At 42.4% G+C, this 15,235-nt stretch overlaps 1 protein-coding gene across 2 annotated transcripts in view; it reads left to right on the forward strand.

Moving 5' to 3' along the window:
- LOC145415766 (uncharacterized) overlaps window positions 1-15,010 on the forward strand; it is a 72,020-nt gene extending 57,010 nt beyond the window's left edge. For both annotated transcript variants that reach the window (XM_080285008.1, XM_080285007.1), the window contains exons 7-10: window positions 1,363-1,419; window positions 2,495-2,616; window positions 10,127-10,247; window positions 13,346-15,010. In XM_080285008.1, the coding sequence (XP_080141134.1) occupies window positions 1,363-1,419; window positions 2,495-2,616; window positions 10,127-10,247; window positions 13,346-13,477 (432 nt within the window). In that variant the 3' untranslated portion in view covers window positions 13,478-15,010. The remainder of the gene's footprint in view (window positions 1-1,362; window positions 1,420-2,494; window positions 2,617-10,126; window positions 10,248-13,345) is intronic.
- Window positions 15,011-15,235: the final 225 nt, after the last annotated feature.

Consider the following 15,235-nt stretch of genomic DNA (forward strand, 5'->3'; position numbering starts at 1 on the left):
TTGCGATTGTATAGTAGATCACTTTCACAGACCAGCCCCCAAATGTAGTCCCCCATCATGCTCACGTTATACTGTCCTTGGTATCTCCTCTCAAAGTCCATTATATCTTGATAGAAGCGTTCTCCTTGCTCTTCAGAATATGCACCCATGTTCTCCTTGAATTCATGAAGTTGGGAATGAGGCATATGAATCTTGAGTGACATTCTACAGCCCATGGCGCCGCGGTACTTTGTGAGGCTGTCAATTAGCTCCACATGGTCCTCATCCCTGTGATTACAAGAAAACCGCGAACCACTGCTTTCAGGCTGTCCCAAGTCACTTTTTCCACTTTCGAAAGCTTGTTGGGAAAATCCTTGCACTCCAGGATCTTCTTTACCCGTGGACCGACGAAAATACCGGCATTGATTTTCGCCTCCGATAGCAGGGGGAAGAAGTCTCGTAGGTACTGAAAGGCCGCCCACCGCTTGTCCAGAGCCGTGACAAGGCCCAGTCTGATGTGCAAGGGCGGCATCAGTACTTTCCAAGGGTCCACAAGTGGCTCCCATTTCACGTTGTCAAAATATGCCTTATAAGCTTCACACATCTTGACATGCTTCAACAGAATATTTCTTCTTTCTCGTTTTAATAACTTGACCACAAATATAGCAAAACGCATCAGCGGAATGCTTACAACCTCTAGATGACATCTCTGAAAAAATAGATACATTCATGTTTGCAATGATCGAAAAAACAAAAACAATGGTACAGAATTTAGAGTACAACAAAAATAGCACCGTTACTGTAAAATTCCACAATTCATCCGTAATTCGATAAAGAATTGATATATAATATAACTTTACAAGCCTTTCAGCTAAGCTCCGCTCAGACTGACTTCATTTCAACTGACAGCGCCCACACCCGGAAAGGTACGGCGCGTTCAGAAACGGTTCGTGTTCGAATAATGTGCTTCAGCCAGTCACCGAACTCAGCAAAATGACGTGCAATGCAGACGTCGGCACATGCAGACACATGTAAAATCATTTATGAAGTGAAGCTTTTCGTTCACCCAAGAACTCGGCTCACTCTGCCTAGGTAGCCATTTTTCACGTGTTTGAAGGCATAAAAATCACTCCCCTAGTCACAAAAGCGAAGTCTGACGAGAGTAATAGCCATTTTTCATGGTTCTGAGACCGAAACTACCAGAAAATAACACCTACTACCCAGGAACAAAAATCGTGTTGCATAGTGTAATTTTTGTTATGGCTCACTTGGTGAAACGCATCTTGAGAGTGAAAAGCATAGTATCATAAGTCCTAACATGATTACAATGAACTATTAAGGCAGTACACTAACATTCACTATAACCACTCCATCATCCCACAGCAATTTGGTAAGGGCCCCATGTACTTCGACCTCGACCTGTCTGGCTTCGATCCACAGGTAAGATGGAGACACCAACAGGTAATTACCAGGCTTGGTAAAAATCGTTATAAATAAAAACACGGTTCTTAATTAAATTAAGATTTCAAAATTACAATCGGAGTATAATCAAGGCATTACAAAATGAATAAATCTCCTCAGCTCAAATTCTGCATTGGGTAATACGGCCTGGAAAGCTGCCAACAAGTTATATTAAAAAAGGATGCATTAATAAAGCATTAGTAGCTACTTAAATATATTTGATTTAATGAGGTGATGTGACCTAGGCTCATCCGTACGTGAACCTTGTGGACTGCAGGCTGAAGCTTCCATTTTCCTGCAGTCCCTTTTCCTCATTTCGGGGAACTGGGAGGGAGGGAAGATATGTTTATATGACTTGACAGCAATGCTCCCTGGTTATACTGATGCCACCGCGTGAATGCATCCCTCTCTAGCTCCAATGGGGTGATAATTGTGAATAATGAGTCAAAAAGAAAAAAAAATAATTTCATTAGAATTATATTGGGAGAATAAAAATGCACTGTCAGTTTACCAGGCTGATATTCCTTACTGAGTGTCACGCTCCGGGACATGCCCAGCACAATCCTACAAGTCATGTCTTGAAAGACAGGAATAAATCCTGAACTAATGCTGTGTTGTGACTTTGTCTGTCTGTGTGTCGTTAATAAAATTTTAGATTACAGACACAATATTGACAAGTACGCAGTGTATAATGTATTTCCAACTTATTAGATTATTTATCTGAAACTAATTTTGATTATCAGTGATCTTTCCTTTGGCTAGACTCGATTATAATCACGATTAAAATAGTTTGATTAAATCATGCTAACACTGGTGAATATAATTATTAATCTTTTCAGCCTGAGGATGCCTTTCCTAAGCTAAGTAAAATCGTGTGCATTAGCCAAAGCATTAAAAAGGTCGTCCTCGAGTTGAATAGATTATCTAAGAACTCACAAGGAGGCTTGGATAATTAGCTGTGGCGGCTCGTTGCAAATTATTGATAAATCATCAACTCACATACTTATAATATTGAACCCTCTACCCTCCCTCCCTCACCTTACCTGCCACGCAGGGCGGGCGTGTGCATGGGTTCCACGTACACGAGCGTGCAGTGACTGACGGCAGCTGTGTCTCCACCGGCGCACACTTCAACCCCGCAGGTGTCACCCATGGCGGACCAGATTCCTACCCAAGGTCAGTCTCACTCGATAATAACCTAAGACAAATAAAAGAACTCAAAACGTGATGTAATCGAACTTTATTCATGAGGAAACTTGCCTCGAAAATACTCATACATAAACCTCATTATTTACGTATTGAGATGAGTATTTACGGACTTCGGACACATAACAAGGGATCTATTAAGCAAGTAATGGGCATGAGGCATAATTGATTTTTTTCTTGTTTTCTTTATACTTTTAATAACCATACTGTTATCTGATCGAAAATTTCTATGAATGAAGGTTTAGTTTTGTAAAGAAATGGACGAAGCAGGAAACTACCATTGTGCGGGTAACTTACCACGTTCTCAGAGTTAACATTTTATTCCTTCGTTTTCCATCGACTGATTTAGTTCAGACTTCTGCAGTTTATACCATTTAATTTATATTGATCTGTATTCTGTGACAAACATGGTATTAGGTTTTCAGATATCTATAATAATGAAGGCTGAAAATCGCAAAACTATCTGTCCTTTGCACCAGGTATATTTTAGGTGGTGCTTTGTCCCAGCCCAGGGAAAATAATCTCATTCGCCAACATCTTCTGTCCTTATAATATAGCCAATCATTTCACGCACAATAAGGAATGCAGTTTCTTACCTTCCTGTATCGGTGGAGAGTAAGTAAGGAAAAGTACTTACTGTGCAGTGGCAAAGTTATTTTCTATTTATTTATTTAATTTTTAATGTGTTCTACTATGGGCATAGGTTTCACAGACGGTTTCCTGAGGCCCAGTTGTCCTCCTGCTTACCGTACATCTCTCCATGTCACCACTTCGGCGCCAACACCCTCTGTCCACATTGAATACATGCTAGGGATTTTTCATACAAGGCTGGTGTATTGGTATTAGCGGGGGTGTTTTTACAAGTCGGCGGGTCTTATGGTAGATCAGTAAAGTCTACTTTAACGAAATTCAAATCCTTTAACCTGCCCCCTGCCCCAGCCAGAATTTTAACCTGGGTTCTTTGGAAACGACTCGGCCACCGCCTCCCACTCGCTGCCAGCTGGGTATGCTGCAAACGGGGGCCTGTGATGGATGGTTGAATTGACTGAATGGACAGTCTAGCGCCAGGCAACAAATGCCATATGGCACTAAGGTTGAGAAAGGTATTGGTAGAGATGGGGAAAGGTAAAATTAAAGGTTAACTAAGCGAGATACATGGTATAGATAAGATGAGTTATAAACTCGAAAGGACGTTAATACACAAATGACTGAGAAAGGAAATAGGATGAGTAATGAAAAAGGAGAGATTCATGCAGGACACCGCTAATGTTACGGGTCCTATTAAACAGAGTCAGGTGCGCAAAGTTGTGTTGTGCGTTATCGAGTGGGGACAATGTAGAAATATATGGGAGATACTGAGACGTGAGTGACAGTTTAAACAAACTGAGAGCTGATTGTTGGCAATGAGGTGACCTGGGTACACTGAGTATGGTCCACCCGATAGACGAGCAAGTGCAGTTTCCCAGCACCTGTTTTCGTGTCCAGGGGAAGGTGATGGAAAGACAAATGGTTTTACACAATATAGCCTGTTGTGTGTGGCCTGTGACCAGAGAGACTGTTAATTTTGTAACAGCAAGGATTCAAACACAGGGAAAAGATCCGAGCATGGAACTGGGTAGAAGACATAAATGTGAAGGGAAATGGCCGCCTAAGCAAGGTGATCTACTTTGTCATCTACCTGCCAATGAAGATCTGGATCAAAGAGCAGGAGAGAGAAGAAGAAAAGAGATTCGTGTTCATATGAGACAAGAATGCAGGTACCGGAAATGGAATGTGGGGAAGAAATGGATGGGTATCTAGGGATGGGAGCGGGAGGAGAATGAATGTGGGTTTCCTGTAGACAAACAGCCAATGAGATAAAAGAGTTTAAAGCAAGTGTAAATAATCAGAGTCAGCACCAAAACTGTGTAAATTCCACTGTGAAACGGACATGATTAAAAAGAAATGAAAATATAAAATGAGTTGATAAAAATTAAAACATTTAAATGGGGAAAATGACATAAAACAGGACTTAACGCGCGACATGTGATATGAGAAGAAATGAATGAGATTCTGTTAAGGTGGAGAGAGTGAGAAACATTAATGGGTGGAGGCGAGGAGACAGCTGAGCATGGGCATGGGCATGTTTTGGTGGAGAGGGTGTAGTCAGGTGGTACGGGGAGATACTGGACAGATGTTGTCGAGGAGCGATGAGTAGGAGTGGGACTTGGGGGAAAAGTAGAGGAAATGTGGTGATCTTCAGTCATATAATACAAATCTGGGCGGTGAGGAAGATGTAGGGGCTGACTGGGCTGTCGGAATAGATGTGTCATTATTAGAGGAGGAAGGCATGCAAAATAAGAGTATATGTCTCCCAGTGTTTCATTCGTGTCTGAGGGTGCTGGAGATGATTGTGGAGGGTTGGGCTGGGATTTCTGGATACAGGATACAGACTGTTTCTTCTGTGAGGAAGATGTGTAGACGGAGTCAACTGAGCGTCGAATACAATGGGGGGTGGTAGATTTAAGAGAATGTCTGTGAGGTTGAAGATGTGGAGGAGGATTGTTGTGTTCGGTGAGTGGTTGTTGAACGGTTGTCGTGAGTTGGGGTTTGTGGCTGAATGGTACGGTAATGCATTTAATGATAGTAGATGGACGTGAAGAGAGAAATACTATGCGGGAACGGGGCGCACAGAAAGGAGAGGGTTGTAGAGATTGAAGTCAGAATAGCAAAATAGTTGAGAGAGAGAGAGAGAGAGAGAGAGAGAGAGAGAGAGAGAGAGAGAGAGAGAGAGAGAGAGAGAGAGAGAGAGAGAGAGGTTGTGGTCATGGGATGAATGGATGAAGATGATGAAGTGCTAAAGGGTAGAGGGGGAGGATGATGAAATCAACCGTGCTGAGGGGTCAAGACAGATGAGTGGGCATTAGAGGTACAGATGAAGACACAGATATAATAGGGGTGGAGCGTAGTGACTGAAAAAAGGAGACGTTGAAGTCATGGCCTTGCAGGAATGCCTTGTTGCAGGCAGGCTTGAGAAAAGGACATTCCCTGAAATGAAGATGTGAAACGATCAGCTCAGATTAAAAGTACGGGCATTTTCTATTGGTGGCTGCGTGGAAATCTGAGCAGTTTTGTCAGGTTTATCTGTTGGAAGTGCGAGTTGTTTTGATCACGGTAAACTTGGCACGGACAGGGCAAGTTTGGGGGAATCTTCAGTATTTGGTAGGGTGGTCTATTCGTCAAAGACGATCTTTGTTATGTTTGCTGGTTGAGTACGTTTGTCGTGGGTGTGGGGAAGGAGAGTATGATATAGCGCTACACGGACTATATGGCAAAGTCTTGTGCAGTGAGAATGTTTATAATTATGGAGGATGAGTCAGAAAAGATGCGGATACCTAGGTTTGCAGAGGAAGGGAAGAGGATAGTGGCAGTGCTTGAATTAAGGAAAGTGTCTACATGCACCGGGGTGGGCGTTCCCATAAGGTTTGTCAGTCTGGACACAGCACTTGCTCGTAGGACATCGAGTGCCATGGGGTTTAATATAAAAAGTTACTTTTTGCCCCCTTATTGACGGAGACATATGTGAAGATCTAAGTAGCTATTGACAAAAGATGACGAAGCCGGAATCTAAAAACCCTTTGTTCATCTTTGAAGTCGAAAGATGAGATAAAAGGAGAGACGACGACAACGATGACTTTGAGGAAGTGGAGGGGGAGGGAGATGCAGAAGAGGGTGTAGGAAGAGAGAGGAAAGGTAGGGCAGTTAGATGAAGATTTTTTTTTTTTTTGAAGAAGGTAAGGTCTGAGAATGGTGAACACGAGTGAGGACGAATGAGAGAGTGAGAGAGGCGTGGGGAAGAAACTGTTGCGCTGGTTGTGAGAGGCTGTGAATGTTGAGAACTGAGAGTAGGCACTGACAAGTTTACCGAAGTGTTAGAAATGGGTAGAGGCCCAGAGTGAGCATTGAGGGTCGAAGTGTCCTGAAGAGGATCTGGGTTCGTTATCAGGGTCGAAACGTCGGTGAATTGGGGTTTGAGGAAACTTTTATTACCGCCAGACTGTTTGGCTGGAAAGAAAAAGGAAAAGGTTAATCGTGGCTGTTGAAAAATAAAGAACCATAGGCTGGGCCCCAATTGCCCAAGTAGGGACCAAACTCCGAATATGCATTCCCTACATTACTTAAAAGAGGATGACAACAAAGCGTGGGGGAGCAGAGTCTCCTGCCACAATGCAGGGCCACTGGTCTAAGGTCCCATTTCCAAGCTGCAACACCCCTGGAGCCACAGCTGCAGTCCGGTAGCAGTCCGGCCTCGGAAGAGGTCCACACACCGGGGCAGCGCCGACTCACCACCAAGGTCTCCACGACAGGCCAGACCAAGGGCCTCAAGGCATATCCCAGTATTTCCTGTTGCAAAACTCTGAGTCATCATTGAAAGCTTTGAAGAATGTTAGAAACTTCACCCTGTTTGATGCTCCTGGTAGAAAAGAAGGGATAGGAAAAAAAGGGAAGGAAGAAGCTGCAGTAGGAGAAAGAGGCCTTGCAAAATTAGCTGAGGCAACGACAGGACTCAAAGTGAGGGGAGAGGGGCATTAAAGCCCCCAACACACATCAAGTTCCAGTCGTCGTTTTCCGACCCCCTGTGGTGGAACCGGGCAAAGAAATTGGGGCTGTGGTGGGGGTGTTGCACCATCATTTTGTATCAAAACACTAAAAATAATATCATTGGACATTTTTTTCAAGACAGGATGACTAATTCGAGAAAAGTTAAAAAATACTCTTACTTTTATGTAGCCTACTGATGTTATTTTTTCACCCATTACACCTCGGAGCACTTTATGTTCCCAATAAACCTTCAGTCACTGAGAAATGCTTACAGAATTATGAGTGAGTTTCATATATTTTTATTGCACTCATTTATGATGCAATCTGTTATGTTATCAATTTCATTATCAATTTATACAATTCTTTTATGACACTAGAATACTTTGTTTCTTTTACTTTTCACCTGGAATCTTTACGCTGCTGTGCAGAGGAAGAAATATTAGCATCATCATCATCATCATCATCATCACAATCATCACAACAGCGTCCTTAAATGTTCCTACGCCACCACTAAGCACCACTTCCTCTATATATATTAAGATATTTTAATCTTTACTTGGAAGGAAGATATTTCCATCATCGGACTCATCATCTCCCAGGGCATGAAGTCTCTACCGTATTTCACCGTCGTCCATGCCCCAATAACACACAAAAATTGGGTATTCAAGTTAGGAAAGCCATGCAGGCACATGACTATTTCCTTAGGAAATAGGGTGACTGGTGAGCTGGACTGGGCCAATGTGAGAATGTTGGAAAGAGTGGTGGGACGCTCGGTGCCCAAATTTAAACTGACAGACTTTAATTAGTTCAACAAAAAGCTAGAACACACTGAAGACTGGTTTTACCATTGCACACTGTATCATTGAACACATTCGGGGCTTAGCCAGCTGTAGAGGGGGAAAAAATGACTGATTTCTGAAGATTATTATCGCCCGCCTTTAGCAAGGTGGAGCGATAATGTTTTTGCCCGCGTCTGTGTGCGTCGGCGTGAGTGTGTATGTATCTCTTACCATAGTCTGCATATCCGTGACCATTATATCTCATGAACGGCTTGAGCTATCAACATGAAACCTTCAGGGTATCAAGATATGGCCAAAATCTTGGTCGAGTTCGAAAATGGACCCTCTGGGTCAAGGTCAAGGTCACCAAAATGGCTGCCAAAGGTCAACCAGTGTCTTTGATTTGGATTGGCGTTTTCTGAAATGCTGTGACTGAATTCCGTTGAGTTTTGCTAATTTTCTTCACATTTGGTTTGTAAGTAGCTTGTAACATGGCCAACAGCATATTCTGGTGGGCGATTAGCATTTGGCTCCCGAACGCTTTTCTTTCATTATTATTTCATTATTTCATTTGGTCTGATCAGCTAGTCAGGTCAGGTGCGGGTAAGGGGATGGGTCTGTTATGATGTGGCAGGGGTAAACCAGTTCTGCTGTCGGGCCCTGCTGCGGATGTCACTGATTGCATTGCCCAGTTGACCCTTGTGCGGTGTGGTGCGGTGAGGATCTGTCCGTTCTCCCCTTTGGGGCTAAGATGCGAATGAATGTGTTTGAATGGATGAGTAAATGGAGAGTGAGTCATCCTGTCTCGGCTACCTCCCTTTCCTTGGGGGAAGCAGCCTAGGTATATAGATGGATAGATTAATACTGTATTTTCTTTTTCACTGAGGGAGACTAGGACTACTATTTTTATTTAACTGTTTTCTCTGAACGGTATTTTGATTGCAAAAGAAGCAAAGATGTTTTTGTAAACCTCTGGTGTCGAGAAAATAAATTTTACAAAACACGTGATTGAAATTACCTATTCTTTGGGGGGGGGGTAATTTTAGTGTCATAACTAAAGAATTCATAAATTACGAGCACATACTGCTGGAGAAATATATAAAAACTGGAACTTTTGCAGCATTAGCTGAAAATCAAAGCTCCAAATTTGAAATAAGTTGGATAATTGATATTCGGGATCATAGCTAGTACATAACCAATCGGTAAATTTGTACCACGCCCAAAATAGGTCATGCATAAAGTTTCTGAAGGACTTAACTGAGACTTGTTTCATAAACATACGTTAATACAGTCCAAGTCCATTTATAAATATAAAAACCTGTGTTTCAACCAAAGATAATCAAGAGGCGACTCAAACTGAATAAAAGCGATTGGTGAATGCAAGAATATAACGAAGGTTAGCAAGACTCTGCGAGTAGTTTTGGACTTGAAGAGCGGAGGTCTTTTAGTTCATAAGCTTAGAACTTGGCTTTGCGATCGTTTTCGCGCGAATGCTCGTATACCTTATGTACAGGAAGCCATTTTGAACCTGCGCCATTCCTACATATGGAGTGGCTACCGCCCTCCATAATAAGTCTGTCCAAAGTTACAAAAAAAAAAAAAAGTCACCTGGAGGCAGCAATAACAAGCTAAGAAAGAGGTCATGGGAATCAAGGAGTTAATGGTATGTAGGTTTGTTTATCGTAGAAACTTATTTACCTCTTCACCCAAAGAATATCATATAGATTCTGTTCAACACATCTCTAAACGATTTAATTCAGCTTAGAAGAGATTTTTTCTTTTTCGAACTGTTGCGATCGGGTTTACTTTTCATCAACCTCAACACCAGCAGGGGGCTCTCCTAAGCTGAATAAAATCGTCTGGTGGCAATTCTAGGATGCCGCGCGTTAATCCTTCGGCCCGAGGACGTCTATATGCCTCGTTCTGGCTATCTCCTGATGATTTTACTTAGCTTAGAAGCGATCTGTTTTATTGCATGGGTAAATAAAGGATGTGTCTAACCCCTTCATTCTATAACATCTCTCCAACGCAAAATAAAATGGTCTAATGATAGGATTAGTAAAATGAAACCACGTCACAGAAGCCAAGGAATGTTAAGATGCTTTATTACTCCTCTGCAGACACGTAGGCGACCTTGGCAACATTGAAGTGGACGAGGAAGGTAAACTGCACGGCTACATCATCACCGACACGTACACGGCCTTCACTGGGGAAAACAACATCATCGGAAAGGCCATTGTGGTACGTCTCTCTCTCTCTCTCTGGTATGTACTGTAACTGCAGTTGAGTTCTGAGGTCCCTTGCACAGACTTCATTTATCAGCCTTTTTGGATACAGTAGGAATGCTAAAGTAAAACTGTTGTCTGACCATTACTGAAATTTTGCGGTAAGTTATTCTCTCACTTGCATGTAGTTAGTCTTATACTTAGTAATATATTCATGTACTTATTAATTAGTTTTATCTGCTTATTTATTTACTTATCTTCTGTCATATATATATATGTTTGCTTATGTATTATATTAATGATATCTCTCTATAGTCAAACACATTAATCCCTCCTCCGCCATCAGGCTGCCATTTCTGTCCGTTTTCTTATGAACTGACTTACTGTATTTATAGATTCATATATATATATATATATATGTATATATATCAGTCCATCTCACCAGACTTTCTGTTGATAGTTCTCCCTCTATCATGCTTACATTTTCCATGCCTTCTGGACCCTACCTCACCCCATTCTTAGGTGGGAAAAGAGATCAGGATGATGATAGCTTTTATACAGATTTGTTTATTTTAGTCGAGAACACCAGGTTTACTAAAATACGAGTATAATGCAGACGGGACCCATCCACTTTCCTGCCTATTCACAATCATTGATACTCTAAATTCACTCTTTACTTCATCCTGTCTATCCATTCATCACTCCATCCATTAACTCCTCTCTGACTTTTCTAACCCACTCGCTTATCCACAAGTTTATTCGCTAAGTTAGCTATATATCCAATCACTTTTTCACCTACTCATCCATCTACTCTTCTGTGTCCTTGTTTAGAGCACTTTTGTTGGAGCCTATAGCACATTGCGACCGAATCCCTTTCCTGATGACAACCAGTAGCCCTTGGGTGGGATCAAACACTCAATCCCATGGTCAGTGGCGTGCGCTCTGACCCACTGACCACGGCGGCTACCTCCTATCCATCCAGTGATACACCCACACATTAAATATTTGCCTGTATATGCATTCACGCACTTGACTTGCCAGCCTTTTACCAATCCACACATCCATCTATCTACACATCCACTCAACCACCTATTCAACCGTCCATACATCCATCTATCCACCCATCCACTCATCCATGGATCCATCTATCAGCTCATCTCCCGCAGTGAACATACTCAAACATATATTCACACTATTAACCGTCTGTTTAACTATCTATTGCCAGACGCCATAATCCCGTAAGGGGTGGCCATTTGACTCTGAGTTATTTGTTTTACGGGGAGGGGCACTAACCCTCCACCAACCCACTTGCTGACACATAGGGAGCACGTATGGTTTGGTTATATGGTTACCACCCAGCGTTGCAAATGGTTTCTTGACTTGCAGGAAACTATTTGGCTCGTCACTCAATGTAAAGCCACCTGTAAAGGAAAGAAAAGCAATAAGAAGTGACAGGAAAGATGGGAGAAATAAGAAGAGAGGAGGCCAGGCACAGAAAAAGAATGATAAAGACTACATGGATGGGGTAATAAAAGAGGTACAAGGTAGGGTATTGGATATTGGAGTGGCCCAGGTGAGGGAGGGTAGTGTTTGGAAACTCCCTGTACTGTTGTTTGCAGATGATACTGTGTTGTTGAGTGAAGACGAAGGAGAGATGCAAGGCTTGGTGGATGAGTTTGGGAGAGTGTGTAAGAAACGGAATATAAAGGTGAATGTAGGGAAGAGTAAAGTGATGGTCTGTGAGAAAGGTGAAATCAGTGAATGTACAGCGAGGTTGGATGGTGAGGAATTGGAAAATGTGAGTAAGTTTAAGTACTTGGGTAGTGTGATGAGTAAGGATGGAGGTTTGGAGGGTGAAGTGCTTGAAAGGGTACAGCAGGGAAGAAAGGTTGCTGGTTCTTTGAAAGCAGTGATAAGAAACGGGGAAGTGAGCATGGAAGTGAAAAAGTTACTACATGACACTATTGTGATACCAACTCTAACGTATGGAAGTGTAGCTTGGACGTTGCTGGATGGACACAAGTCAAGAGTGAGAGCAGTGGAAATGAGTTATTTAAGAGGAGCCTGTGGAGTCACATGGAGAGACAAACTGACAAATGAGGATATAAAGGAGCTTTGTGGTGTGGATGTGGATGTGATAGGAAGCGTTAGGAGGAATACACTGAGGTGGTTTGGCCATGTGGAGAGGATGGAGGGTGAAAGACTGACGAAGAGAGTTTATGTGAGTGAGGTGGAGGGGAGAAGAGGGAGGGGGAGGCCGAGGATGAGATGGAGGGATGGGCTGGAGAGGTATATGGGAGAGTGGGGTGTGAGTTGGGAGCAGGGCAGTGAAATGGTAGGGGACAAGGCGACGTGGAGGCGATTTGTTTGTGGCCACCCCGAACGAGATTGAGGCGTCTGGCAATAGATAGATGGATAGAATTTCACTTATTCAATCATTCCTCCATCCATTTACTAATCCATTAGTAGTTACTGGATACACATCCAGTCATTCACAGAATCCGTCTGTCTATCTATCCAGTCATTCAGCTGTCCATCATCTGTTCACTCCATCATCTATCGACTCATCCATCTATCCACCCATCTGTCCATCCATATATCCAACTCTTTATCTGGGCATTAATCATCTATTCACCAATTTGTTCATGATCAATCCATCCATCTGTCTACATATCTATCACCAACCTATCCACCCAATCATCTGTCCACCCACTTAGCCACTCTCTTATCGACTCAGTCATCTGACCACCCACCGACCCATACACCTATCCACCCAATCCTCTGTCCACCCATCGACACATCCACCTATCCACCCAGTCATCTATCTAGGCCCCGACCCATACACTTATCTATCCACGGACCTATACACCTATCCATCCAGAGACACATTCGCCTATCCACCCACCGAACCACCCACCTATCCACCCACCGACCCGCACACCTATCCACCCAATCATTTATCTACCCACTGACCCATACACCTATCCACGTAAACGTCTGTTCCTCCACTGATCTACCTGCTTATCTCCCTAACCATCTTATATCACCATTTATCCACGCCATCAACTATCCATCCAACAATCAACCTATTTACACACCTCCTCCTATCCTCAGGTGCACGCCGGAGTGGACGATCTGGGGCTAGGTGGACATGAGACAAGCCTAACCACTGGGAATGCTGGAGGTCGCCTAGCCTGCTGTACTATCCACATGCAGGCTCGACCAATCTTCAGGTTCAAAGGATAAACGGGGAAAGGTTATCAGGACTGGTGTGGCACAGGGATTGATGGATAGAGGCAAGAGTAATGTGTTTGGGAAGGGATAGATGGATAGGTAGAGAGGAGTCGTTGGCTTGAAGAACATATGGGTGAGTTTAAGGGACTGGCAGGTAACGTTAAGGGATAGGCTGAGGGAATACATGGATAGACGATTCGAGGAGTAGACAGATGGATAGAAGGGTAAACAGTATGGAGGGTAGGGTTGAAGAATACACCGATGAGCTTAAGGGCTAGGTGAACAGGATCAAGGGACAGTTAGTAAGGTTCATGGGCTACACTCAAGGGATAGGGAAGGTTAATGGATAGATCGAGAGACTCAAAGGACAGGTGGATAGGTTCAGGGGAAAAGTGGATAGGCTTAGATGATAGGTGGATAGGCTTAAATCATATGTAGGTAGGTTCAAGGGATAGGTGAATAAGTTTAAGCGATAGGTGGACAGGTTTAAGCGTTAAGTGGATGGGTTTAAAGGATAGGTGGATAACAAAAAGGGATAGGTGGACAGACTGAAGGGATAGGTGGATAGATTTAAGGGATAGGTGGATAGGTTGAAGGGGTGGGTCTATAGTTTTAAGGGTTGGGTGGACAGGTTGAAGGGCTAGGTGGACAGGTTTAAGGGATAGGTGGATAGGTTGAAGGACTAGGTGGGTGGGTTCAAGGGATAAGTAGATAGTTTTAAGGGACAGGTGGACAGGTTGAAGGGATGGGTGGATAGGCTGAAGGGATAGGCAGATAGTTTTAAGGGATAGGTGGATAGACTGAGGGATAGGGGGACAGACTCCAGAGATAGGGGAAAAGATTCAAGGGACAGAAGGGAGATTTATGTGATAGGTGGATAAGTAAAGGGATATTTAGGAATGCTCAAGTGATGTTTTACGGACAAAGGGATAGGCAGGAAGATGTAAGGAGGTGGATGGGGTTAAGGGATAGGTGGAGGAAAAAATGTTCAAAGAAGTATAATGTTCAACGAAGAGAAGTGTTCAAAAGATAGATATGTTCAAAGAAGAATTATGTTCAAAATACATGTTCAGTGAGATAGCTTTTAAACTGCAAGATGTATTCAAAAGGACGAATGTGCTGATAGAAAAGACATGTCAAAAGAACAGGGTTATTTTTAAAGGACATTAAAGTAACTCTCGTAAATCTGATCATCATAACTTACATTTATAAACAATATCCTTGAAATAGTTTTCTAGGAATATTTACCATACCCTAAAACCTAATTGTACCACTATTATACAGTCTTCATTATCAAGTTCTGTCTTAACCAAACCAGTATAGTCAATATCATGTTCCCTATTTTTAACACGTCAGTCTCTCCCATTCTAGTTCTGTTAAAAATGTTATGTATACTATTATTTCGTCTATCTGTTTCTTATTGTACGAATCTCCTATGCATCTATTTTTCATGTGTATCTTTTCATGAGAAGCTACGGTATTTCTTATGTACGCTTATCTCTCACGAGTATTTTATTCTTAACTATATCTATTTCTTTCTACGTATCACCTATGAATGCCTGTTTTTATGTATGCTCGGCACCTATTTCTTATGCATATCTGTTTTTATGTATGCCCGGCACCTGTTTCTTATGAATACCTGTTTTTACGTATACCTGTTTCTTATGTATAACTTTTTATATATATATATATATATATATATATATATATATATATATATATATATATATATATATATATATATATATATATATATATATAGCTATTTCT

The sequence above is a fragment of the Coenobita brevimanus genome, chromosome 103 (assembly GCF_032717465.1).
Source record: "Coenobita brevimanus isolate Jiangsu-jjx chromosome 103, ASM3271746v2, whole genome shotgun sequence".
Lineage (NCBI taxonomy): Eukaryota > Metazoa > Arthropoda > Malacostraca > Decapoda > Coenobitidae > Coenobita > Coenobita brevimanus.